This window comes from Malus sylvestris, chromosome 7 (assembly GCF_916048215.2).
Source record: "Malus sylvestris chromosome 7, drMalSylv7.2, whole genome shotgun sequence".
NCBI lineage: Eukaryota > Viridiplantae > Streptophyta > Magnoliopsida > Rosales > Rosaceae > Malus > Malus sylvestris.
Genome location: NC_062266.1, coordinates 92,530 through 119,238, shown reverse-complemented (window position 1 = coordinate 119,238; position 26,709 = coordinate 92,530). Strand labels below are relative to the sequence as shown.

Genomic DNA, 26,709 nt, shown 5'->3' with positions numbered 1-26,709 from the left:
AAACAAAGATAGTTTAAACTTAAAACATCCGAACCTCTTAAGCTTATGCACTTTGAATGAGCTATTTCTTCAACCGACTTGGCACCTGCCACACATCTCAAACCACATAATACAAGGATAAATGGCGCCTCAAAGTAATTGAAGTATAAATATCCATACCTCGAAAATCATTGTACAAGTTCGATGAACGTTTCTTGATCTAAGTAATTGAAGTATAAACATCCATACCTCGAAAATCACTGTACAAGTTCAATGACTGTTTCTTGATCTCATAATACAATGGAAGTGTGAAAACAAGCAGATAGGATGTTGGAAAGCGGCTGAATGCTTAGCAAGGCAAGGTAAAAAGTAATGAAAGAGAAACAAGTGAATCAATTTTCTTTTCTTTCTTGAAACCCCTGCGGTAGTAAGAGTCAACTAGGCGACATGTTATTGCTGCATGGAATTTTTGAATTCCATGAATTCCCTTAAACAACGAATACAAAATTTATATCAAAGAACAATCATTTGTGAATCCTGAAACACACCATATGCAGAGGAACTTCCTCAATAAAAGCACCAGGAAGCAATATCTTTTGGAGGCTGTGTAGGAGGGCATTTGACAGCAAGCGATTGTTTGAAAAAGAAAAGAAAAAGCATTTTTGCCTCGTTATTTAAAGGTGCGATCATAATCCTTATCCATCTGTATGAAACAGTAGCCATATTAGTAGTCGTTAAACAAAAACTACTCAAGAAGAAAATCCAGCTTAAAACTTACAGATTTGGAAAGCTCTGTAGCTTTATCATCATCAAAACCTAGGGACGCCAAGATCTTGTAACCTGCTGACTCTTTTTCAGACCAAATCCCAAGAAGCAGATGAGTTACTGTTATTTCCCCATTTTCTCCTGCATCAGAGAAGACAATCTCAATAAACAGTGAGGATGAAAATGCACTAGCCAACCAAACAATTATGCATGTAGAGCATACACGCCTAGATGGGAAAGGTGGAAACTGATGACAATCCTAGATTTCAAACAACTACAAAATCACCATCATCAGATTTTCTGAACCTAAATTTACAAACCTGATTTTAGTTTTTGATCAAAAGCCCAATCAAGGGCTCTCTGGGCTGGTTCAGTTAATGGAGGATGCTCAGGGCTAAAATAGTACATGTCTGATTTTCCAAGTAAATTTACAGTTTCATCTCGAACCTTGAAGAGTGTGATTCCATTGGCTCTAAGAAACTTTGCAGCTAGGCTTGTTCCTGAAGCCAAAAGTAATATATCTGAATAACATGAACACGAAAAACAAAAACACTAAACAAACATTGACATAGAGGCAAAGGCACATGGAAGCCACTGAAGGAGCTGCCAGGTTTGTCTTAAGCATGGTAAGATTCTTGAAGTAAGCAACTTATGATTCAGTGAACCAAGGCTCATCCAGATAATTTTATTTGTTACAAGATCAGAGTAGAAATAAAACTAATAATGGTACGAAAAGACAATCTCTTGTTTGGTACTCTACATGAATCCAACTTTTTAAACTCAAAAACAATTTTCAAGTTTTAGGCCTTAAAAACTTGTTTGGTAGGACTATTTTAAAAAACTAAACTCAAGACTAACTAAAAAATATAGTATATTCTCTAAAAACAAAAAAAGTGAGTTTTTAGAGTTTTTAAACTTAAAACTCACTCCTTTCTTTTCTCTCCCTTCTCCCCTGTCGCTCCAAATCTCTCTCTCTCTTTTCATCTTTCTCTTTCCTCTTTTTATTTTGTTTTTACCTTTTTTGTCTCTCCTCCAATCCGCTCTCTTCATTCTCTCACTCCTCTTTCTCTCTATCTTGTCTAATCCTCTCCCTTCTTTCTCTTTCCTTCAATCATCTCTTACTTTCTTTCCTCCTCTCTCCTCTTACCAATCAAGTTTTTGAGTCTTAAAGAAAATTGTTTTCAAGAAATGTTTTGAGAAATGATAAAAAATAGGATTAGTTTTTTATTTAAAAATGAGCAAGCTTTCTGCTCTTGGTTTCGATAAAGATAACAAGAACCATAATAAAGACTTCAAAAATACCACTTTTCAAAAAGAGAAATGATAAAATACACACCCGTTTATCTCCTCATACACAATCTGTTTAATCATTTTTGTTGCTTTAGTGTAATTTATTCAATATGATGGTTAGAAACAAAGAGGGGTGTGTGGAAGGCTAAAAGGGGTGTGGGAAAATCAACTCCCTTGACAGAAAAAATGTATTGTTTCCTCTATAGTTTTTCCATAAACCCAAGATGCAGCATAAAAAGGTCGTACCCAGTGCACAAGGCTCCCGCTTTACGCAGGGTCTGGAAGAGGTGAATGAAGGCCATCATCAAATAAAAAAATCATCATGACAAGTTCATAACCATTCATACTTCTCGAAATGCTAAAGTGCAGACACACTTTCTCTTAGCACAAAACCGTTTGTAATCTACAAAAGGATCCACTTCTATTAAGGCAGGCAATTACTAGCGTTTTAACATTTCATAAACAAAAAAAACAATAAAAAAAAAGGTTAATCTCAGTTTATTACCCTAAAGTTTTGTGGTTTTCAACATTTGGTACATGAAATTTTTTTCATCCCAGAGTCATATCTCAAGTCTTAATTTTCGGATAATCTCATACATCCGTTAAGTTGGCTATTAAATCAGTCGTTAACTGATGATGTGGTGCCCATGTGGACAACAATTGGGTGCCACATGTCATTAAGGCCCACGTGGAAATTAAAAATTTAAAAATTTTAAAATTTTAAAATTTAAAAATTTAAAAATTTAAAAAACTAAAAAATAAAATAAAATCAAACCTTACGCTTCCTTGTCTCAACTCTTCAACTACTTCAAGGCTTTCAACCAAATACAAATTGGCTCATCAAATTGGGTTCTACAGAATGGTGCTAAACCGGGGATGGACGAATTCATTGCCCTTTCGAAAAGTATGTCTCTACAATGTAGACAGAGAAATCATAGAGAGATGCAGTCAGAAATTTGGGGACGAAGGTGAAGGCCGTCTCCTCCTCTCCTCCCTTCTTCAAGATCTCCCCCTCCGATAAAAAAAAAAAAACCAAAAAAACCCGATTCTAGACCGCTCACAGAGGAAGAGTTCAATCTGCCCCTCCTTCACTCCCCAACCCCCTTCTCCCTTCTCCTCTGCATCCCACCCAACCCACCTCTCCTACCTCACCCCCCGCTCCCAATCCCCTTTGCTGCAACGGAATCCACCTGAACAGCGGTGTACCTGGATATAATCAGAGGGCCGAGAGCCACCACAAGAGGGATTACTATTGCCTTTAGGGGCTGCGGTGACCGATTTGTCGGAGCTCGAGTGGAAGTGAGTCGGCAGATTTGAGAGCAAGGTTGGAAATTATAGAGGAGAAATCAGGCGGTGGAGGATTAGGCCGAAGATCAGGCCACCCCTATCACGCCGCGCCTGCAAATTCCATGTTTTCATGGTGGTGGAGAGTCCAAATCGGGAATCCAGGTCAGGTATGGAGGGATTAGGGGAGGTATGGGTTGGGTTGGGAAGTGGTGGTGAGGGAAGGACGAGTGTGAGTGGGGAGAGGGACGGAGGAGGGAGACCGAGTTGGCAAAGACAGAGGAGGAAGAAGGGGTCTGAGCGATGGGGGATGGTTAAAATTTAGGTTTAGGTTTAGTTTTAGGAATTGTTATTGGTACTTCAAAAATCTCATTTTGCACTCCAACTTTTTATAATTAGAAAGAAAAAATACATTTGTGAGGAGTGTAGAATGAGATTTTTGAAGTGCTAATAACAATTCTCTCAATTTTAAATTTTTTAAATTTTAAATTAATTTTCTAATCTTTTAATTTTTAATTTTTAGTTTTTAATTTTTAAATTTCCACATGGACCCTTAATGACGTGGCATCCGGTCATTATTCACATGAACACCACGTCACTAGTTAACGGCTGACTTAACAGTCAACTTTAACTTAATGGATATATTAGACTGAAAATTAAGGCTTGAGGTATGATCCTAGATGAAAAAAACTTCATGTCCCAAATGTTGAAATCTACGAAATTTTATGGTATTAAACTGAAATTAACCCAAAAAAATAACACGAAAGCACAAGTACAGATGAGATTTAGCTCGCAAGAAGCTGACTAACCCTCAACCAAAATCCCCATGAGAAGTGCTTCGGTCCCTGTATTGGGATATTTGAGCTTCCTTGCTTCCAATTCAGCCATAGCAAACGACTTTATCGCTCTGGCGGACCATCTAAACACCAAAATTCAATGAATATCTCACATTCAAATTCACATGGACACATATAGGCGCGCACAAAAATGCAATCAAAATGAAATAAATATAACTCACTTGGGGCTTTTCCCAGTAGAAATCCTGTCGGGCTTCCTGTAAAACAATCAAATCAGTACAGTACAACTCAGATGGGCAGGGCTTTAATCTAGGTACAATTAAAATACCATCACTTGGAAGAAGAAGAAGACTTACGCTGTTGGGAGGCTGAAGAGGACGGTGGCGACGGCCGTCCGATGCTTGGAAGCCATGTGCTTTACATTCGGAATTCGAATAGAAAGCCTTGCGCCGAGAAATGTTGTCAGGTTATAGGGGGGAAGGTGGCAGGGAAGGGAGGGAGAAGAGAAGGCGCATGGGTTTCTGTGGGGTTGAGAGGTAGAAAAGGGTGAGATTGAGAGAGCTGAGAGTGCGACAGAGGTGGATGCCATATTCTTCTCTGCTGCTGCTGCTGCTCCTGTGTGCCAAAGCAATTGCAATTATCAGAAACCCTAGCCTAGCATGAGAGTGTCAGCATCGATCTTAACGGCTCAAAACAATTCGATGAGATCGTGTTTTCAGTTTTTAATTTCTAATTTTTAATAATGTTCATCATGTTGATAAATTAATTTAAATTTTAAGATATAAATAAATACAAATTTTAAAATTTAAACTTATTTAATAATAATAAATAGAGTTATAAAAAGGTCATAGCCAAACCCTATTTTTTGGATTGTGGGCTAGCTTGGTTGGGATCTAACCGGCCCAGTTTATTTTTATTTTTTTTAATAAACGATATTTCTACAATAAGATCATTTTCAACTTTTGAGAATAAAGTTTAAAAATTTAAATCAGAAATTTTTAAGTCATAACCCCGAAACTGCTTTTCTCCTCTAATCCTTTATGACTTAAAATGTTAGCCCGAGATTATTAAATAATGATTTTAGTCTAACATTTTTTTTCGGTAACTTTTTTGTAAATAAAATTTATGTAGGTCTGTACTGAACTTTTTTCTGCAATTTCTGCAGCACCTCTATTTTCGAATTCATTTTTGGCTCACTTATAAAATTTTAAAAATCATGAAATTTTTCGAAATAGTAGCCATCTATGTGTAGTTCATACTTGAAATTTTTCATGACAACCTAACAAGAATTGAGTTTTCAATTAATTTACAAATAATTTAGTATGCTGAATTTTGGGACTTCAAACAACTGGTTGTGTTATGGGATATTGTTTCACTGAATTGTGCACATCTATTGGTACCGATTTTTAGACAAGTTTATTGTTCCAATATGTCCTTATTTTATGCAAATTGTCAATACTAATGACTTTTATTAGACAACATTGATTAAGTTTTGATTTAAAGATGTATTGGTTTATTTTGCTCAAACCAATGTTCTATTTGGTCATCAATTTTGATTATGATGATCATTTGCCTTTTGAGATAAAAATTGGAAAGTGGCATCAGTTTACTAATTGATCATTTTGGTCCTTATCGAATAACTGAATAACCATGTTTCCTTTTTCGAGAACTTTATTGTTCAATGTCAACAACGACATACTTGTGTCTGATTGAATCTTTTGAGAATCATTGAATATCCAACAAAACGGTTATTTAATATTGTTCTAAAGGATTATTTTGAAAAATCAGAATTCTAATTTATATGGTGAATACTTTTGTCCCAATGGGAATTTCAAGAAATCACTTGTGGATGCAAATTTCTTCCTCCTTGATCTTGGACAAAATTGAACCTACAAAACAATTAACACCTTAGGCTCAAGGCCAAAAGCCTCACGTGCGCACAATGAATGGGGGGGGCTTTGGCCGAAGAACCTTTGATACCAAAGTTATAATTTAGAGAGAAAAGTGTTTGGAGAGCATTGGGAATTTTACAAGTACGTTGAAATGATCTTTTGGTGAAAATGGGAGCCTATTTATAGGGATAGGGGTGTAACTTATGGTTTAATGTGTGATTTAATGGATTAATTTTAATTGGTTAATCAACACATTTTTGGAATAAATATTTTGGGGGTTATGTAATTTATATGGGATGTTTTGAAGGTTATGAAATAATTACCTTGTGGAAAATATAGGATGAGGATGGATGAAATAACTTTGAATTTGTTACCTATTTTAGGCACTTTTGATTTGGTTGAAGGATGATTGCCCGCTGCTCGCGTGTAGGAATCCCGTTGTAACTTAAGGGTATTTTTGTCCCCTTTTGTCCAAAAATCCACGTGTCGCCTTGTGATTATTTTTGGCTCCACAAATGCCCGCACACCTGTTGGGCTACTCGTAGGAAAGGGTAGCAGGTGTAGAGATCATCTTGCTTTAGGAAACGTAGGACTGCTTCCTATTTTGATGTAGATTCTTTCTTTAATAGAAAATTAGGTCCTTCTAGGAAAGGGAAATAAATTTCTCTCAAAGCCTATTTAAGTCCACCTTAAGTGGGTTATTAAATCAATTTTGGAGAGCGATTCATTCTACCCTACAAGAGAGAGAGCTTAGAGGATATTTGTTCCTCCTCCTCTAGCAATCTTCTACATCTTGCCCGTGCAAAGGACCGTCTTTCATTGATTTCTTCGTCTTTTCCATGCCATAACAATGTAAGAAAAAAAAAATTCTAGTCTTCTTCTTGGATAGTGCTGTCACGGGGTAGCCGTCAAGGTGGTGCAACATGTCGGCTGGCAAGGGCTAGGAGTTGGCTCGGCATGAGCTGATGAGGTGTTGTGGCAGGGACCATTGTTTTAGGCTGCTCAACTTGGCTAGAGCCATGGGCAGCTTGTGTGATTAGGACCTCGGATTGAAGCGTTGAAATGTAATGTTAGGTGAGCCGCATGGCTCATATCCTTTGGGCTCTTAGACTTGACGCGGGCCAGGCCGACGATTGAGAGAAATGAGGAGGTCGTGGGCCTCATAAGTTACTGAAATACTAGGCATGCAGGCCTTCTGCTTGCTGGAATGCTAGGTTGAGCTCCCCTGCTGAGTACCGTGAATGACGTTGGTTGCTTAGTTCTCTTCACTGAGAGAAAGGTGGACTACTCCCAAAATAGGAGGTAAAGAGGATCAAGGTAGATGCATTGGCTCGTCTAATCACTGTCGTGGAGCCTACTATGAATAAAGATGGAAAGAATAGATCTTCCCCGCCTCCTCAAGAGATACCGGTCGAGAAAAATTGAAGACTTCCTCCGCTGTTCATGAAGGTCTGCCCGCTGCCGAAATGCTTGTGATTGACATAACTTTTTCCAATGGGAAGAAAAAAATGAGGCTACTAGATCTGAGCCTGTGGCGCTTACCATGTCAAGAATGGCTAATACGATTGCTGATAGGATTGCTCAGCATAAAGGTCATGTCATGCCCCCAGTGTCGAAGTCTGTACCAAGATATCTGTCGGGAGCTAAGTCTGGTTCCATTTGGAGAGGCTTGCTACTATGAATAACGATAAGGTGGACTCTGCTACTAAAGTGGTGCCAAAGCCCAATCCCTTTGCTGCTGAGACTGATTCGCTTACTAGGAAGGAAGAGACTGCTCACGTGGGCAGCTGTGAGAAATTCACTGAGCCTGCTTTTGGGGAGGCTGCTGAGATCTTTGTGCTTTTGAAACTAGATCTGCTTGAAGACATGGACGTTTGTGCTAAATTTGTTGATGGCGGTAGAAAGGTTATTTGCGCAAGTTCCTTTGTGAAGCATACGACCCAATATAGAAAGACTGTTGTGCTTGCTATGATGCATATATAGCAAGGTTGCCAAGGAGGTGGCGAAGACTATGGCAGCTGAAGCTTATTCCTCACCCGAGGAGATCAAGAGGTTGGATTCTGAGCTTGTTGCTTTGAAGAGGTCTAATATTTCTGCCCCCACTTCTCTATAGCTTGAGATCGTTCGCCAAGATATTGTTGACTTGAAAACTAAGCTTGACGCGATCCAAGTTAAGTATGAAAGTGCAGATAAGGAGATTAGATGTTACATATCTCAGATTCAAGATCTTGAGTTTGCAGTTTCTGAGTTTCGTTTCGCTGCTTATGAAAAGGATAAAGAGTCGATTGTTGCTTATAATCAAGTGAACCACTTCAAGAAGGTCGTTGATAGGCTTGAACAAGTGTTGGAACTTCAAGGTGTACTGAAGATCAACGAAAGTTAGAAGAAGGAAGTGGATGAGCTGCAGTGTGTCCGTGTTGGTCTGCTTGAGAAGAATGAGCAGCTGAAAGGTGTGAATGATGGGCTTGAGGTTTCGAGACCTTCTCTATTTCTCTGGAAAACTTGCTTTCTTTTACTTTTGAGGCTTCCATTGGTGAAGTAGTTGGAGAAGTCAATGCCCAGGCTAGGGCAGCTGGAGGAGAAGGGCCGGATGATGTCGCTGATAAGAGTGTCACGGCTGCTGAAGGTGTGGCGATCGAGTAGTCGTGGGATGTTCAAGCTGCTGTAGTCTTCTAGGTAGCCTTTAGGATTTTATTTGTTTTTCCTTATAGCTCTTGTTTTGCTTGAACTCATTCGGCCCTTGCTAATTGTTTATAAACATGTTTATTTCGCTTTTCTTCATCTTCACTTCTTTTGTTCGTGCCCTAACCTTTAGACTTGATAGACCAGTGGCATGCATGGTACTTTTTTATAAGCACACAAGCTCGCATAGCCTATACAGCCATAGATGTTGGTGTAGAACTTTGCCAAGTTGTTAACCAAGTTGTTCCACGTTTGGCAGAGGTGAAGCTTATCGACTACGTAGCATGTCAGCAGTGGATAAAAATTCGTATATGTGCGCTAGCTTGTTTAACCTTTCACAAGAATGTGCGGTTATATAAGTCTAGCACGGCTTTACTGCTCGAAGGGCAAGCCGTATGCAGTCTTCTAGAAACCGTAGGCTACCTTAGTGCACTCGATAGCAGCTTTAGGGTTCTAGGGTAGCCGTCTGTAGGGCATACTGCATAATGTGCCCTCTTCGTCTCTAGGGCCTGGTTCCCCGTGGATTAGGCCAAGAGACCCAAAATCCTTCAGTTAGCTAAGCCTTGAAAAAGACCTTTGTGGTTACTTCTAGGAATACATGTGCAAGCCATCGTGCATCTAGTTATACTAGGGCAGCCAGGCTCATCCACATCTAGATATTCGGAGTGTAAAGTTTATTCTTTTGTCTTGGAGAGCTGACCCATATGGGTGTCGGAAAATTGGTTTACCCTCTCGCACTGGAGAGCAATTAGTTTACCCTCTCACACTGGAGAACATAGTTGGTCCCTTGGGGGGTGCAATTCTTGCGATGAGCCCCTAAGAATGACACAGTCTTATTTTGAAATGCCAGAGTGATCAGTTGTTGTAAGCATGCAGCCGGGCCTAGTTATGATTACTTCTGAATTCCTCATTGAAAAATGAGTGAAACGAACGAAAACTTATCTGTAAGGTAAGAATTACATAACAACTGGATAGTCCTCGGCTTGTGAGGTGGTGCCCGTCAAGCTTCTTGAGTCTTCGAGCTTTGATGTAGTGGGAGGTCACACATGGTACTTCTTCAGATTGTAGGCGCTCCACTACTTTTCAATCTTTTTATCGTTTCATGGTGGCGATGGTGTAATTACTCTTGCCACCTACTCTGTTGATCTTGTACGGACCTTCCCAGATGAGATCCATCTTTTTGGAGCTTTCTCTATAGGCAGTGATGAAGGTTTTTCTTACGACTAGAACTCTGTGCTGGAATTGCCGGATCTTGGCTATTTTATTGTAGCTGGAGAGGAACTGATGCTGGTAAGCTGCGATGTGGGTGATAGTCTGCTTGCACTTCTCATTTGCCAGATTTAAGCTTGTGGCCATCTTCTTTCGGTTGCTCGTCTTTTAGTGGTACGATATGCCTATAGACATCCAGGGAGTTCGTCTGGCCATTTTCTTTTCTTACTGGTAGGGGATTTCTTGTAGCAGTTGAGGATCATCTTGGTTGATGCTTTGGCCCGCCTATTGCCTTGAGAATATCTTGGCGTAGACATGTGCTACTTGATGCCATATTTTTTGAAGAACGTCGCCAAATATTTACCCATGAATTGCAGGCCGTTGTTGGTGATAATGGATTAAGGGATGCCAAATCGACAAATGATGTTCCTCCATATGAAGCGCTCTATGTCCGTCTGAATCGTGGTCGTCATGGGCTCTACTTCTACCTATTTGGTGAAATAGTCGGTTGCCACGATCATCATGCCTTTGCCCTTAGTAGTCTGGCTGGTGATTAGCTGGGAATCAGAATGAATTGAAACCTTTTTCAGCACCAAGTCTTTTGTCATTCAAAGGCCTGCTAGTGGGGCTTCGTACTTTGCTTTATTGTTAGATGCTTTGAAACCTAGAATGATCGCCTGCTCAGGCATCGAACCACCTAGGGTGACAAGGACCACATCTGCTCCTGAACCTTTGTAGTTAGATGCGTTGTCGACATGCAAATGCCAGAAGTCTCCATCGGGTGGAGCAGGCGAGGCTAGAGTGTGTTCGGCTACTTCCGGGGGGTCGTTGGGCCGCTCTGTTGCGTCAATTGCCGGTATTGGGCCACTCTAGAGTTGAATCATTGAGCAAAGGTCGACTAGGGCCGTGTGGTACGCAATAGGAGATGGCACTCAACTGCTAGTACATGTTGCTCCTATGTAGAATCTTTTAGGGTGACGAGGATAAAACTTACTTCCGAGTGTGTCCTTCCAGTGTTCGTCTACCCTTGGCGTGTCTTTTGGGCTAAGTTGTTGCGTTCGTTAGAAAACTTTGCATCCACCAGGGTCTACGCCTTTATTGTCGCACGTCTAGATTGGGCGAAATAGTATGTCATGAGGATGACTGCGTGCGTTTAAAAGTAAAACTTGAGCTTCCGGGTTGCAACAACTATCGCCAAAGTTAGTTTTTGAATTTCTGATAACATCAATGAAAGCTCTTCTCGTATGATGGTAGATCTTATTGCTACTTCAGATGCGGTTGCTCGTCCAGTCAGACTTTGAATCTCCTTCAAAGTAGTGGGGAACTTCATATTTAAAATCGCTTGGATTTGCCTTGAATGGGCATCGGCGAACTTCGTCCCAAAGTGCATGCTTTTCTGCCAAAGCGAAGGAGTCTACCAGAGTTAGATCTTCTTTCATTATCAGTTTTCCGAACAGTAGGTGGTCTACTAGAAGTCCTTTTTGGAAGGCTGCTCTAGCTATCGAGTCGTTGCATCCGACTATCTTTACCTTCTTTGCTTTAAACCTCCTCACATAATCGCGAAGCGACTCCTTTGGGTTCTTCTTGACGTCGAACAAATGGTCGGACTTCATTTTGATCGAGCAACAGGATGAATATTCTTTGGTGAAAACCAAAGAAAGTTCGTCGAAATTCTAGATGGATTGTGGCGGCAGGGTGTAGAACCAATCTTGCGCCTCGCCTTGTACAGTGGTGGCGAATATCTTGCACATGAGATCGTCGTTGTTTCGATAGAGGATCATTGCGCTTCGATAGTGCTTTAGGTGTCTCTCCGGGTCTTCATCACATTTGAAAGATGTGAAATGTGACCTGCTTATGTTGGTCATGTTCCGTCGTAATGCCTCGTCGGTGACCTCGTTGCGTTGGAAATTACGCAATAGCTTGGTCAATAGTCTCTCTACTTCTTCCTTAATTTGCCTTTGTTGAGGTAGCGAGTTCTTCGCAGGCTGCCGGTTGAACTTGAGTCGTATTGAGTGACTGCTTCTCTTCGTCAGTTATGCTGCCTACTCCAATGTGAGGTGGATGATGCTTCTTGCGGGCTTAGCTGCGAATGAACTGAAGGAAATTTGATGAAAAACATGTTCATTTAAGCAACATCTATAGCATGCAATTAACAATTAAAAGGCGGAATCATGCTTGTATGCACTTAAAAACAAAACATTAACCATGAAATTCAAAGCCTAGTAGATTGGTGAACCAAGACTCAACTCAAATCAAAGTGAGTTGAGAAATTTATACCTTTGTAGATTCCTCTTTGCATAAGCAAAGGCTAATCATCCAAGGAGAAAGCCTTCATTCCTTGCTTCTTAGATCCATGGATTTGGATGGAAGAATATGGTTCTCCAAGTTCTCAAAATAGAGAACCTCTAAGTCTCCACACCAAGGTAAGATGTGAAGAAAAGATGAGTGACCTTGGAGGAGAAAGATTACTAGCTAATCCCTCCAAGGGTGGCCGGCCTCTTTAAAGAGAAAGGAGAGCTTTGTGTTCTCTCCAATTTCCTCAAAAAACCCTAAATGAATTTTGGCTATAAAGTCATATTTATACCTTTATTCATTGGAGTGGCAAACTTGTAATTAAAGCAAGTTCACTACCCTTCCTCTAAATGGCCGGCCTTAGGGTATTATTGGGCTATTTGGGCCTTTGTGAATCATTATTCATTAAGCTGTCATACAACTTAAGTCAATGGACTTGACGTTCAAAGCCCATTGGGCCTTAAGGTCCAATACTATCCTGAGGTCTTTAACGAACTTATTCGTTTGATTAATTAACATATTAATTAATCCTTGCCATAAATAATTAAACCATTTAATTATTCTTACTCATATCCGTTGTTTCTTCAATCTCTACCTTACACGGTGTACGATCCATTAGGTTCCTTTTAGTGAGGCAGTGGGCGATTAAAACTCTTTCAAATCGATTGTGAATTGAAACTTACTTTCAATTCTCCCTTTAGTGTTTATACACGTTTAGGGCTTCCACAAACCATGAGTGACACCTAGCAGTATATCATGGTTACCCAAGCTAATCAGAAAAGGTGGAGAACCTATTCAGTTTAGGATTACAATGCAATACGGTATTTCTCTAATATAATACTCTTGACCACATTGTTTGGTTTGATAGTTTAATCATGTCTACTATCCAATGTGATTCATTTACTTATATAATTACCTTGAATGTGATTTGGAATGACTTCCTAAATCTCATTCATACTCTGGTCAGAGATTATTAATCATATCATAGAGTATTCTCCCTCAAACAGTTTAAAGGTTAGAGATCCCTTGTTGCGCATTCACTCGCCTCCATGGCTAAATGGCTTAACCCCAACTATGTCATGGACACCCTCGAATGGAGTGACTTTGACATAATCAAAGATCAAGGACTTAACCACAAGACAACTATGATGCCTCAGGTCAAAGGACTACTTTGCATTATCCCAACCATGAGTTCTCATGTGACATGAGTATGAGAACTCCTCGTTGATCGTGTTCAATTGACTCATTCGTTATTGAGCACCTACATGCTTGTCTTGGTGTCAATCACACCAATGACTCGAGACTAGTCATTCTCACTAAGAGAAGACATAGCATGTACTGATCTTAACGGACTGTCAATGCCCAATTGGCAATCATATGATCAGGAACATTTAGGATATGTATACGAAAGAGAATGGTCTCAGTAATCTAACTTGTTTAAATCACATTCTCCTAATTACATATTCCTTGGACTTATCGTTTAAGCATATAACATTTATATGAGACGGCTTAAACAATAATCTTTGCCCTTGATATTAAACTAGATTAGTTTAACATGTGAAATGTCCGTCAAGTATCATCATATGATAGGTTTTAGGGCACATTTCCAACATGAACATTTCACCTGGAAGGTTGCTCATGTTGACTATCAGAGTGTAACCCCAACCGTGAATGTATGCTCGTCTATGGGCCTAGTCAAGAGTGCACGCTCCTCTGTACTCTAAGACGGGAATATACACTATCTCGAGGGCCCAATCAAGAGTGTACACTGCCTGAAAGCTTGGTTCGTGGCTGGTCGAGTGGCTGCTTGCTGGGACGTTGCTGGAAAGGTTCTTTGTCTACCCTTGTCCTACTTCAGGACACCTCGTCTAGGGAACGTTGCATCTCGATGTGTTACAAGAGCTGGTTCACCAAGGTCGTCTGATGTGCGACGGCCCTCTTCAACTTTATGACTTGTCGAGACAAGTGTTGTTCTCCATTTGGGTTGGAATAGCTTAGAAGAAATGAGTCTCCTTGAGTAGTGGTGTGGTAGACTTTGGGCACGAGATTTGAGTTGGGAAACGTCAAATCCGAAGAAAAATATGGTGAAAATGCTCCCGGTTCGATCGTCGGTCTGAAAATTTAAAACCAGGATGGTTGAACTAATCTTGGATCGATTTGGGCTACTTGGAAAGCCACAGGAGCAGACTTGGCCACAGAAGCAGGTTGGGCCACGATAGTAGATTGCTCGGCTGGAGCAGGCTGGGCCACAGAAGTGGGCTGCTCAGTTGGAGCAGGCTGGACCACAAAAGCAGGTTGGGCCGTAAGAGTGTGCTGCTTGGTGGAAGCTGGCTGAGACGTGAGAGTGTTCGTGGCTGCTCAGTGAGAGCAAGCTGAGCCACGAGAGTGGGCTACTTGGCGAGAGTAGGCAGCTCGGAATGTGATGCACATGGGTGCAAGGCTTGGGCTCGGCTTGGCAACACATTGAGTTCGCGTTGGGCATGGAGTGACATGGCTTGAGCTGTGGCCTTTGTATCGTGAGCCTTGGATGGCACGGCTCGGGCCATGGTAGCGGTGTCATGGACCTCGCTGGGGTAGCGGTGATCGTGGTGGCCACCACGGTGGTTGCCATGGTGGAGCCCCGTAGCGATGGTGCCGCTCCTATGATCACATTTAGCCTCGTAGATCGTCGTGGTCCCATTTCTTGAATATTGAAATTTTCACTTGTGGAATTTTCTAATTTTCTAGCCATTGTATTCTTTTACGTTTTATCAAAGAATCTTTGCAAATAAAAATTCTAATAATAAGAAGAAAATAGAGAAAAACCTTTTTTATGCAAAAGTCTTCTATGAATGTGGATTTCTTCTCTCAATGAAAGCACCAATTTGTGGATGCAAATTTCTTCCTCCTTGATCTTGGACAAAATTGAACCTACAAAACAATTAACACCTTAGGGTCAAAGCCAAGAGCCTCATGCACCCACAATGAATGGGGAAGGCTTTGGCCGAAGAACCTCCGATGCCAAAGTTAGAATTTAGAGAGAAAAGTGTTTGGAGAGTATTGGGAATTTTGCAAGTGTGTTGGAATGATTTTTTGGTGAAAATGGGAGCCTATTTATAGGGATAGGGTGTAACTTATGGTTTAATGTGTGATTTAATGGATTAATTTGCCAATTAATCCATTAATTGGTTAATCAACACATTTTTGGAATAAATATTTTGGGGGTTTTGTAATTTATATGGGATGTTTTGAAGGTTATGAAATAATTACCTTGTGGAAAATATAGGATGATGATAGATGAAATAACTTTGAATTTGTTACCTATTTTGGGCACTTTTGATTTGGTTGAAGAATGATTGCCCGCTGCTCGTGCGTAGGAATCTCGTTGTACCTCAAGGGTATTTTTGTCCCCTTTTGTCCAAAAATCCACGTGTCGCCTTGTGATTATTTTTGGCTCCACACCACTCACCAATTATAAATTAGTATTATAGCAAATCATAAAGTACTTCTAACATATTTTCATCTGGCCAAAGTTGTTGAAGCTATATGTATTTTGTGTATTTTATGTATTTTATGTTTTGGCTAGCTATGCAGTTATTTTCTTTGCATGATTAGTTTCTGCCCAAAGGTGTAACAATCATGCAATTTGTGTTTGGTTTGATCCTCCACAACTCAACTATTGCCATGATGAATCTTGCAGAATCGAGAATGAGTAGGTAAATTTGCCAATATTTTGCCTTAATTTTCTCTGAGTTCTAAATTGGATTAAAATTATTGTTGAAAAATTGATGTTATTGAGATATCTAAGTGTTTGTTTTAATCAACTTTGTTTTAGAATTAAAACATAAATTTTGAGTTTGGATCCTCTTATTAGGTTTCATTTTAATTTATGACATAATCTTTAACACATATGTGAGTCTTCTCTCATACACTAAAAAAATTAAAAAATTGTAGTCATTGCTAAGTTTTTGTTTATGGACCTTTTTTTTTTCAATTCTAACCTGCTTAAAAAAAATTAATGTATTTGAACTTTATTGATTCAAATAGCCTATATTTTGTTATATGAAAACCACTTTCTCTAGTGTTTAAACTTGCAAATTTGAGTGTTTGCCCAATTGGGAGAAATAATGTATTATGGGCTTCACACTCATCAATTTTGCATGCTTTTAATGGTCATGGTTTTGGTAGATAAAATGTACATTATCATACTTGTTTATATTTTATCTGTTACATATGCAACTAATCTTGCAGAGAATGGTTAATGAGTATATTCTGCTCAAAAGTGTTTTGCTTATTATTTCTTGTTTGTTGGTCAAGAAATTGGACTTGTGATTTATATGTTATTGATGGATAATTAATCTACTCAAAAGTGTTTTCTTATTTAGTCCAACTATAAATCAGTGAACGGTTAAACATGGAATTGACAAGATTGTATATACTTCATCTGCTCAAAAGTGTTGAAACTATATATGTTTGCCCTTGTATTTTATGTTTTAGCTGTGAAAACCTAATATAATCATTTTGTCCAAAGATGATTATGGAATTATATGTTTTTGTTGCAATCAGAAAACGTTATGTTAAAGCTTTCTGTTTCTGTCAAATTTTAGATGAATAAAACTGACCATATGATTTTGTATATCTTTTTAGCCACTCACTTCCTTGAAATATCTGACATAGAGATATAGTAAAAAAAATTAGTAGTTGATGTTGAATTTTCCATACTTTTAAATCCTTGATTATTGTTTGATCAGTAGGAGCTTTTAAGAAATGTGTGCGTTTATGAGATTTTTTACTCTTTTAATCGGTGGGAGTTTAAGATTGCTTTTGTATTATTGATTGAAGTGTTAGTGGAAAAATGGTTTAATAGTAAAATTTTATTCATAAATCTTGATAAGAGAGTAATTTTGTAACAGTATATTGTATTTGCATCTTCTCTTATTTTTATGTTTTAATTGACAGAAAATATGAGCCATGCTTGCATAAGGCTCAGTTCAGGAGTTGATCTTTTGCTTATCAACCTAAATTACGAATGATGTCAAGCAACATTATGCTCGTAATTTGATATTCGTGATAATAGAGTAAACATGTAGAAGCAATTACATGTTATTTTCTATAATCCAATATTTAAACTACTAGTGACAAGTTGTTAAAGGTATAGTTGCAAATTTTGTGGGACTCAGTGATCACCTACCACTTAGCCAAATAAGGATCATGTTCTTGGACACTCAAGTGAGAGAATGTAAGTTGTGAGTGTCAAAGAACATGTGCTCACTGTTTCTTGACATACATGTAACTTGGTCAATCCGAGTTAATAGTTAAGAAAATTATGGAGCCTTATTTGGTTAGGTTTAGGAGTCCTTATTTAGTGCAATTAATCATGAAAACTTTAATTAGTTGACAAAGAATTTGTTACCATCTAGGACTCTAATGAAATCCTAATTGATTTGGAATATCCCTTTAATTAGTTAATAGGCTAGATTAAAGGGATGAGCGTGTGTGTATATATATATATATATATATATATATATATATATATATATATATTAGGAGGTCCCTGCATTCACAGTATTATCATATTCTAGTGCAAAACCCTATTTTTGTGCACAAGGACTCTCGGCTGCTAGAGTGTAGAAGTTCCTCCTTGAAACCCTAGTAGTCATGGCTTCTTCTTCCTCCGTTTTGGAAGATAAGTTTATTTCCCTTTAATTGTTTGATTGGTTTATTGTAGTTATATTTGTTATATCTATGATCCTAGTAACTTGTTGATTTTCAAATTACATCTTACACAGCAGACGGAACGAGAAGCATATTCTGTTTCAATTGAAAGGGGATGAAAAAATGATGCAAAGAAGAATGGGGATAAAAGGGCCGGCCCTTCCCTTGGATGTAACGTGCAAGCAAGCCAATGTGGCCACATAAATGCTTCTAAACATCTTTCAACTTGTCTTCCAATCATCAGAATTTGATCATGCTCACACCAAGTTTCATAGAGAGGATTGAGAATACGAGATCGAGAGGAATCGAGAACAAACTCAGGAGGGCAGAGATCCTCACCATTGACGAGGCCAAGAAGCTTGAAACGCTTAAATACAGGAATGAAGAGACTGCGCCAAGTGATGTAGTTCTGACGATTGAGCTTCGTCGGAATCATTCCAGCAACATTTGCAATGGAAATCAATCCAATCGACATGATCAAAGGATTAGAGATCTCTCTGGGATGGAGATTCACTGGGGAATTAGGTGAAGAAGAAGAATTGGAAGAGTTCGCAGCAGTCATCATTACCTAATTTGGTGAATTGAGGACGAAAAGAAAGAAATCCAAGATGCAGCGACCTGTTTGGGAGATAGGAAAATTCAAGAAACGCAAGAAAGTTTCAAGAAAGAGAGGGAAGCAGAGGATCGAAGTCGGTTAGACAATGGTGATGATACCATGTAGAAACTGAGAATCTAGAGAGATATTTCAGTTATAGAGAGAGAGAGAGAGAGAGAGAGAGAGAGAGAGAGTAAAATAAGATTGTGATTTCATTAATCATTAACATCAACAGATCATTACACAAGGAATTTATACATAAATATCGTATCCTAGCCATATATGCCAACTAAGCATAATGTACAACTAATCACTAACTATGCTAATCTTAATAGCTAATCAAACATCTAATTTGGTACATGGTTGCTGTGAGAGGTTGTACTCTCAACATCCTAAACATAAAGTGCATCATCCGAAACCGCACTTCTTATATAACAACCACTTGTTACTTTTACAGTTTGTCACAAGCATTTATCATTTTTACAGTTGGTGTCTTTGTACATGTCCTTGAAATACGGTTAAATATTCAAGGCCTGAGAAGAGAATTATTAGTGTTGAGAATTATTGATTTAAATTACACGATTTTAAACCAATAAATATTTGCTGCCGCCACATTAGCAATGATCACTACCGCCAAACTCCTAACACTATCGCTATCATCACCTCGATGGGCAATCCACTACCATTACATTACCACCCCCTGTACATTCATCCATGTCATCTTAAGGTCTGTATTTTGAAGATGTGTGAGGACTAAATACATATTAGCCACAAGATTATATTAGATTAAATTCAAAGGCTTAAAATATTTGACAACTTAATAAAGTAAAACCTGTAAACCTTACTGTAGTATGATGAAGAAGAAGAAATGAAGAGGAGAAGAACAGAGATAGCTTTGAGAAGAAGAAGGAGAGAGTCATTCAATACTCAAGAATTTCATTACATTTACTGTTGAGATCATTACATACTTATATTCTTTTACACACTAAACCTTATCTCTTAAGCTATCTTGTAACTACCTAATATAACAACCTTTCTCATCTAATGACAAGTGGCATCTTATTAAGCATTGGATCACTATCCTCAACATCCCCCCTCAAACTCAGGAGATGAGCAATCGAGCCTGAGGTTGTTGCAGTGTGACTGAAATAATGGAGCAGATAGTCCATTGGTTAGAATGTCAGCAAACTGGTCACTAGACATAACAAAGCGAACTTGAAGTAACTTTTTAGCAACTCTTTCTCTCACAAAATGGATGTCCACCTCAATATGTTTAGTGCGCTGATGCAAAACTGGATTACAAGATAATGCTATTGCAGACATATTATCACAGAAGAGAACAGTGGGAGTAGGAACTGAAACTTTGAGAAACATAAGTAGTTGTTTAATCCAGTCAAGTTCAGCTGCAGTAGTTGATAAGGCTCGGTATTCAACCTCTGTGGATGACCGAGAAACCATTTGCTGCTTCTTAGAAGACCAAGAGATAGTGTTATGACCAAGAAAGACCACAAAACTTGTTGTTGATCGCCTATCATTAGGGTCACTAGCCCAATCAGCATTTGAAAAGGCATGTAAATCCATAGAACCTTTCACATATTTAATCCCAAGCTTGACAGTACCCTTAAGATATCTGAGGATCCTTTTTACCGCAATATAGTGTGATTCCATAGGTTTGTGCATGAATTGACACACCTGATGGACTGCAAATGCTATATCCGGTCTTGTAAAAGTTAGATATTGTAAAGCACCAACAATGCTTCTGTAAAGTGCAGGATTGTTGAATGGTTGTCCATCATCCAATAACAACCTATTATATGGTAAACAAGGTGTGGCACAGAATTTAGATTCTAACATCTCAGTTTTTGTAAGGAGATCAGTAACATACTTTGCTTGTGAGAGAAGCAAACCATCTGCCTGTTCAATAATCTGAATCCCCAGAAAGTAATGGAGAGAGCCTAAATCCTTGATTTCAAACTCTTTGGTTAATGCAGTAATAACATCATTAACAACAGAAATAGCATTCCCAGTAATTATTATATCATCCACATATAATAGGAGAATCACAACTGCAGAACCAACTTGCTTCACAAAGAGAGATGAATCTGCATAAGTTGTATCAAAACCAAGAGATAGGAGGAAGCTAGTGAATTTTTCATTCCAAGCTCGGGGAGCTTGCTTAAGACCATACAAAGACTTATGAAGTTTACAAACATAATCTGAATGACGAGAATCAAGAAATCCAGGTGGTTGAGACATATAAACCTCCTCCTGTAAAATCCCATGAAGAAATGTATTCTTCACATCTAATTGCCGTAGTTTCCAACCAAAATTAGCTGCCAAGGCCAACACAAGTCTCACAGTAGTTGGTTTAACTACGGGACTAAAAGTTTCCCCATAATCAATGCCTTCTTCCTGATTAAAACCTTTAGCAACTAGCCTAGCCTTATATCTCCCAATAGTTCCATCAACATTCTTCTTAATCTTGAATACCCATTTACATCCAACCAAGTTTTTATTTGGAGGTAGAGGTACCAAGGTCCATGTGCCCTGAGATTGTAATGCAGACAACTCTTCCTTCATTGCATGGAACCAAACTTCACTCTTTAAGGCTGACTTGCATGTGGCAGGTTCAACCATTGAAAAATCTACGCCATCATTCTCGTGTATTGTTGCTAAGAGAGCCATTTTCTTGGAAATTCGATTTTTTGAGCGAGTTTGCATTGGATGCAAGTTTAATGGAGGAATAGGAAGAACCACTTGCAATCTCTCCGGTTGGAAATCAGGAGTCACAGGGATAGTAGAGGAGGATGATTGTTCAATTGCAGTAATGAATTGTGGTGAATGCTGTTGTACTGAAGGATCTGGGATTGGTGATATGGAAGCAGGTAGTGTAGAATCTGGTGGTGTTGAAAGTTATACTAAAGTAGACTCATGAGGACTAGAGTGTGATGGGGGTGATGTGGGAGCATGTAAAACTGGAGATATAAGCACATTTTGAAAATTAAGAACTGGAGTAGGAATGGACACTGTTATAGGTGGTGGTTTAAACACTAGCAATTGTTGTGTACTAGCCAAAGATGGGTAACGAAACTCCCTTTCATCAAATAGAACATGGTGAGAGATAAAGACTTTCTTCCTAGACACTTCATAACAGAGAAATCCTTTGTATTTGGAAGCATAACCTAGAAAGACACACTTACTGGTTATGGGCTGCAACTTAGTAGAGTTAAATGGTCTTAACAATGGGTAACATGAACAACTAAAAGTTCTTAAATGGTTAACTTCAAGAACAGGTCCATATAAGACTTCAAATGGTGATTTATGATGAAGTGTTTGAGTTGGCATTCTATTAATTAGGTAGACAGAGGTTTGACAAGCAAAAGACCAGAAACTAGGAGGTAATTGAGCTTGTTGTAACAGGGTGATTGAAGTTTCAATAATGTGTCTATGCTTTCTTTCAGCCAGACCATTTTATTCTGGTGTGTGAGGACATGACATTTGATGAGTTATTCCCTTTTGAACTAGAAAAGATTGAAAGTGTTTTCCTATGTATTCACCCCCACCATCACTTTGTAATGTTTTAATGGATATAGAAAATTGATTTAACACAAACTGATAAAAGGCAACAAAGATGGAACAAACAGCTGCTTTATTATTGATAGGAAAAATCCAACAGTATCGTGTACACTCATCTATAAAGGTGACATAATATTTAAACCCTTTTATAGAGAGACAAGGAGCAGGGCCTCACACATCACTATGAACAATCTCAAAAGGTGTATTAGACTTTGACAAGGCAGAGGCAAAAGGCAATTTACTAAATTTTCCCTCTAAGCATGTAGAACACAACATTGGAGAAGAATCAGGTTCTATATGTATGTTGGATTTCTTAAGAATAAGAGAGACTATAGAGTTAGAGGGATGACCTAATCTACTATGCCATAGGCTGGAGCTAATTTGATGACCAAGATAAGCAACAGCTGGAAAAATTGGTTTGATGGATGCAGGGCTTGTAGGAATAGGAATGGGGTACAATCCATTATTGCATAGGCTTTTGAACAGTACTCTCCCTGTGACTTTGTCCTGAATCCAAAAACAAAAGGCATAAAAAATTAGCCAACAATTGTTATCAAGACATATTCTATGTACTGAGAGTAAGTTTTGAGTGAGTTTAGGTACACAAAGCACAGAATTCAGCTTTTATTTGTGAGCAGAAGGTTGTAAAACAATAGAGCCCACATGAGACACACTCAGACCTTCACCATTAGCAGTCTGAATCATTTCTGTGGATGGATATGGTGTAGCCAGAGACAAATTGCTCAGATCAGCAGTCATATGGTTGGTTGCACATGAATCAGTAAGCCACACTTGCTGTGAACTCACTTGTTGTCCCAAAGTTGATGCTGAAGCATTAACATGATATGCATTCATAAATGGCTGAGAAGATGGACCATTTGAATTCCTGAAATGGCAAAACTTAGCACTATGGTTCATTTTTCCACAAATTTGGCAACCTTCAGGAATTGGAGATTTAGTATTTCGAAATCTACATGTATTAGCAAAGTGACCATATTTACCACATATTTGACATGGTGACACTTGAGAATTGGATGAAGAATATTGACCTTGTGGAGAAGAACCAAGAATCCCTCGAGTGGAATTGTTGTAGAACTGTTTGCCATTGGCAAATTTAGAATTTGAACTATACTGGAATTTCCCTTTTCCTTTGTTCTTATTATAGAAAGGTCTATAACCAGAGGCGTTATAACCAGATGAATTACCATCAGAAAAACCGCTTGATTGGTCTCCAGAATTGGAATTAGTCCCAAATTTCGACCCTTTTTCATTGAACTGCATATCAGTATCTCTAGCTACCATAGCAAACATGAAAGGAGTAGCAGATACATGTGTAAGCATTGCTTCCTCAACAAGTAGTTGAGATCTGAGGTCCAAAAGAGAAATTACATTCTCTCTTCCTCGAATAATAGACCGAATAGTATTGAACTCAGCAGGTAAACCATTGAGAGTAGGGATTACTATATCATCATCATCAAACTTCACAGCCGCAGCAGATAAGTAATCTCTAGCTTCTTTTATCCGTTGCAAATATAAAGAAATGAAATCATTACCCTTTTTGATATTCTGAAGTTCGGATTTCAATTAAAAGATACTGGTATGAGTCACTGTGGAAAATTGCTCTTTTAGGCGATTCCAGATATCTTGAGCACTTGTACTGCCAATAACACATAGATAGCTTAAGAGATAAGGTTTAGTGTGTAAAGAATATAAGTATGTAATGATCTCAACGGTAAATGTAATGAAATTCTTGAGTTTTGAATGACTCTCTCTTTCTTCTTCTCAAAGCTATCTTTGCTCTTCTCCTCTTCATTTCTTCTTCTTCATCATACTACAGTAAGGTTTACATGGTATCATCGCCGGAATTGCTAATCGCTCGGTAATCAATCTTGGTTCTATTGCTTCCGCTCTATATCTTTCCTCTCTCTCTGATCCTAATTCTTCTCTTCTTGAATTCTTTGGTTTTTTTTGTGCTTCTTCAGCAGTGATCGAGCAAGAACTAGTTTCTTGCACACCAGGTGTTTGTTAAAAAGTTTTTGAGATATTGAAATTCAAATTGTTCAACAATGGTGACATCTTTTCAGCTCCAGATTGTCCAGTCTCCGATTACGGCTCTTATCTCCATAGTTTCTACTTCTGTGACAGCCAAGCTTGATGAATCAAACTACCTGACTTGGAACTTTCAGGTTCAATTGATGCTTGAAGGTAATGGAATTATGGGGTTTGTTGATGGGTCAATGATGTGTCCTTCAAGGTTTCTTACTGCGGCATCTAGTGGTTTAGAGGTCAATTCTTGCACTTCATCCATCCAAGTCGAATTTGAGGATTTCAAGATTTGGAAGATGCACGATCGAGCGTTTATGCAGTTGATCACTGCTACCCTCTCACCATCTGCTGTAACTACCTAATATAACAACCTTTCTCATCTAATGACAAGTGGCATCTTATTAAGCATTGGATCACTATCCTCAACAAAACCAACTTAAAATCCATGAGCCAATAAAAACCTCATTTTTTTTTGTTTTTCTTTATTAAGTTGTCAAATATTGTAAGCCTTTGGATTTAATCTAATATAGTCTTATGGCTAATATGCATTTGGTTCTCACATATCCTCAAAATAAGGATGGAGAGTAGAACTATTATAAAAATCTAGCACTTTTGAGTTAGATTCCTAGAACACAACAGCTACAAAAAGCGTGTGTTTTTATTGGGGGTGAGTTCTATCTACTAATTGTGGGACTCTGGTAGGATTAAAAGCACACCACAAAGTAGCATACAACTATCCTATTAATTTTCCTTATTAACACTAGGATTTGTCAATTGTAGCATATGAAAATAAGGGTCTTTCCCGCAGAAGATTGTTTTATCTAACTACTTAAAATGTCACAAAAACTGGTTGCGGTCCCTACTGACCAGCCACCAAAAAAATAATTATTAGACTGACTTACACTGGTCTAAAGTCTATGAAATTTTATATGCAAATACTAGACACACAGTACGACAGTCTCACAAAGTTTTGGGATTTTTGGAGTTGATTTGCTATTTAAATTAAATCATACAAAAACAGTACAGAAACAGATTTTGAGTCGATCACAAGTTTGAGAAAAACGAGTTAGGGGAATTGTTATCCACCACCAAATAATCATGCAAACATGTTATGTTTCATTCAAATTCCTTTTATTTCCGGATGAAGATGTTCAAGTTGGCTCAATGTTAGAACACAACCTATTACTCTTTCTTACGTAGTATGTTAAGAGAATGGCGTTTTCAACTTAACGTAGTCCCTAGCATGCAATCTAGAATGGCGTGTTCATAGATTTAACAAGTAGAAATCATTAAGAACGAAAAGAGTTTGAGTCATCACAAGGCATGGTAAATACTAGCATTGTCTTACTTATCCTAGAAATTGGTTCACATGTTAATCGCAATTAACAAGTACTACTCTAGAATATATGTAGGTCCTCATTCAACAAGGGCAGGCATACATATATTCATAGCATTTGAATCCTAAATATGCTTACTAAGTATGCATCCAGAGAAAACATATAAAGAATTCATCACTGACATAAGTAGTAAACCAATTTTCATCCATTCATAAAAGCAATTCAATGAAATGTCATAACAAACTTGCAATCATATTAGGGGCTTCAAAACAGCCCCTAACTACTAAAAATTAGTTACACATTATTCTTGTTTGTACCATACTTGACCAATCCCGAAACTACTGAGCACCGGTCAACGTTATACCGTCAAAGACCCAGAAGAGCTTCCCTTCAACCAGGAGGCCAATCACAATGCGACACGTGTCGACATCAGAAGCCAATCACAGCTCGACACGTGTCAACATCATAAGCCAATCACAACACGACACGTGTCAATGTTAGAACAAAACTAGAAACTCTCTTCTATAAATAGGGATCATTCTCCCACAATAATCTCTAATGTCATTTTGTACTAAACTATTCACTAGAACTCACAAAATGAGAGCTTGAACCTATGTATTTGTGTAAACCCTTCACAATTAATGAGAACTCCTCTACTCCGTGGACGTAACCGATCTAGGTGAACCACGTACATCTTGTGTTTGCTTCCCTGTCCCTATTCATTTACGTACTTATCTTCACTAGTGATCGAAGCAACCAAGCGAAGGTCACAAACCTGACACTTTCTGTTGTACCAAAGTCCTCGCTGATTTTGTGCATCAACATTTGGCGCCGTCTGTGGGAAAGACACTTACTCCCACTCTCTTCAGCTTTGTTAAGCTGGTTTCCACCGCTCGTACACTTTCTTTTGGCCAAACATCTCTCTCCAACATGGGGAGCGAAAGAAGCCATAGCACACAGAATGACACCCCCATTGGACCTAGTATGAAGCAACGAAAGCAGGAAGGAAATAGAGTTACTCTTCAAGCTAAAGTCGATAAGTTAGAAGCTCAGAACAACAAGATAGTAATGAGGAACGAGGTCCTCCAGGAGCAGTATGAAAAACTTTTTGAGATGCTTCACGAGGCTAGGCATGCTCAAGCACACAAGCTCGTCGTCCCGGCTGAGGTCAACAATCATCTGAATGCCCCCCAACACGGAGGGTCACCGATATCCAACACGGACATCCCTGATAGGGATCGAGCTACACATCAATGTGATAATCAACATGA

The 26,709-nt window shown here is 38.7% G+C and overlaps 1 protein-coding gene across 1 annotated transcript; it reads right to left on the bottom strand.

The window, feature by feature from the left end:
* Positions 1-135: 135 nt before the first annotated feature.
* Positions 136-4,810, bottom strand: LOC126629469 (ATP-dependent Clp protease ATP-binding subunit CLPT1, chloroplastic-like). Its single transcript, XM_050299513.1, has 6 exons — positions 4,472-4,810; positions 4,337-4,372; positions 4,128-4,237; positions 1,065-1,244; positions 758-885; positions 136-682 (listed from the first exon to the last, which is right to left on the bottom strand). The coding sequence occupies exons 1-6, from the start codon at positions 4,702-4,704 to the stop codon at positions 650-652; spliced, it is 720 nt and encodes a 239-aa protein (XP_050155470.1). The 5' UTR covers positions 4,705-4,810; the 3' UTR covers positions 136-649.
* Positions 4,811-26,709: the final 21,899 nt, after the last annotated feature.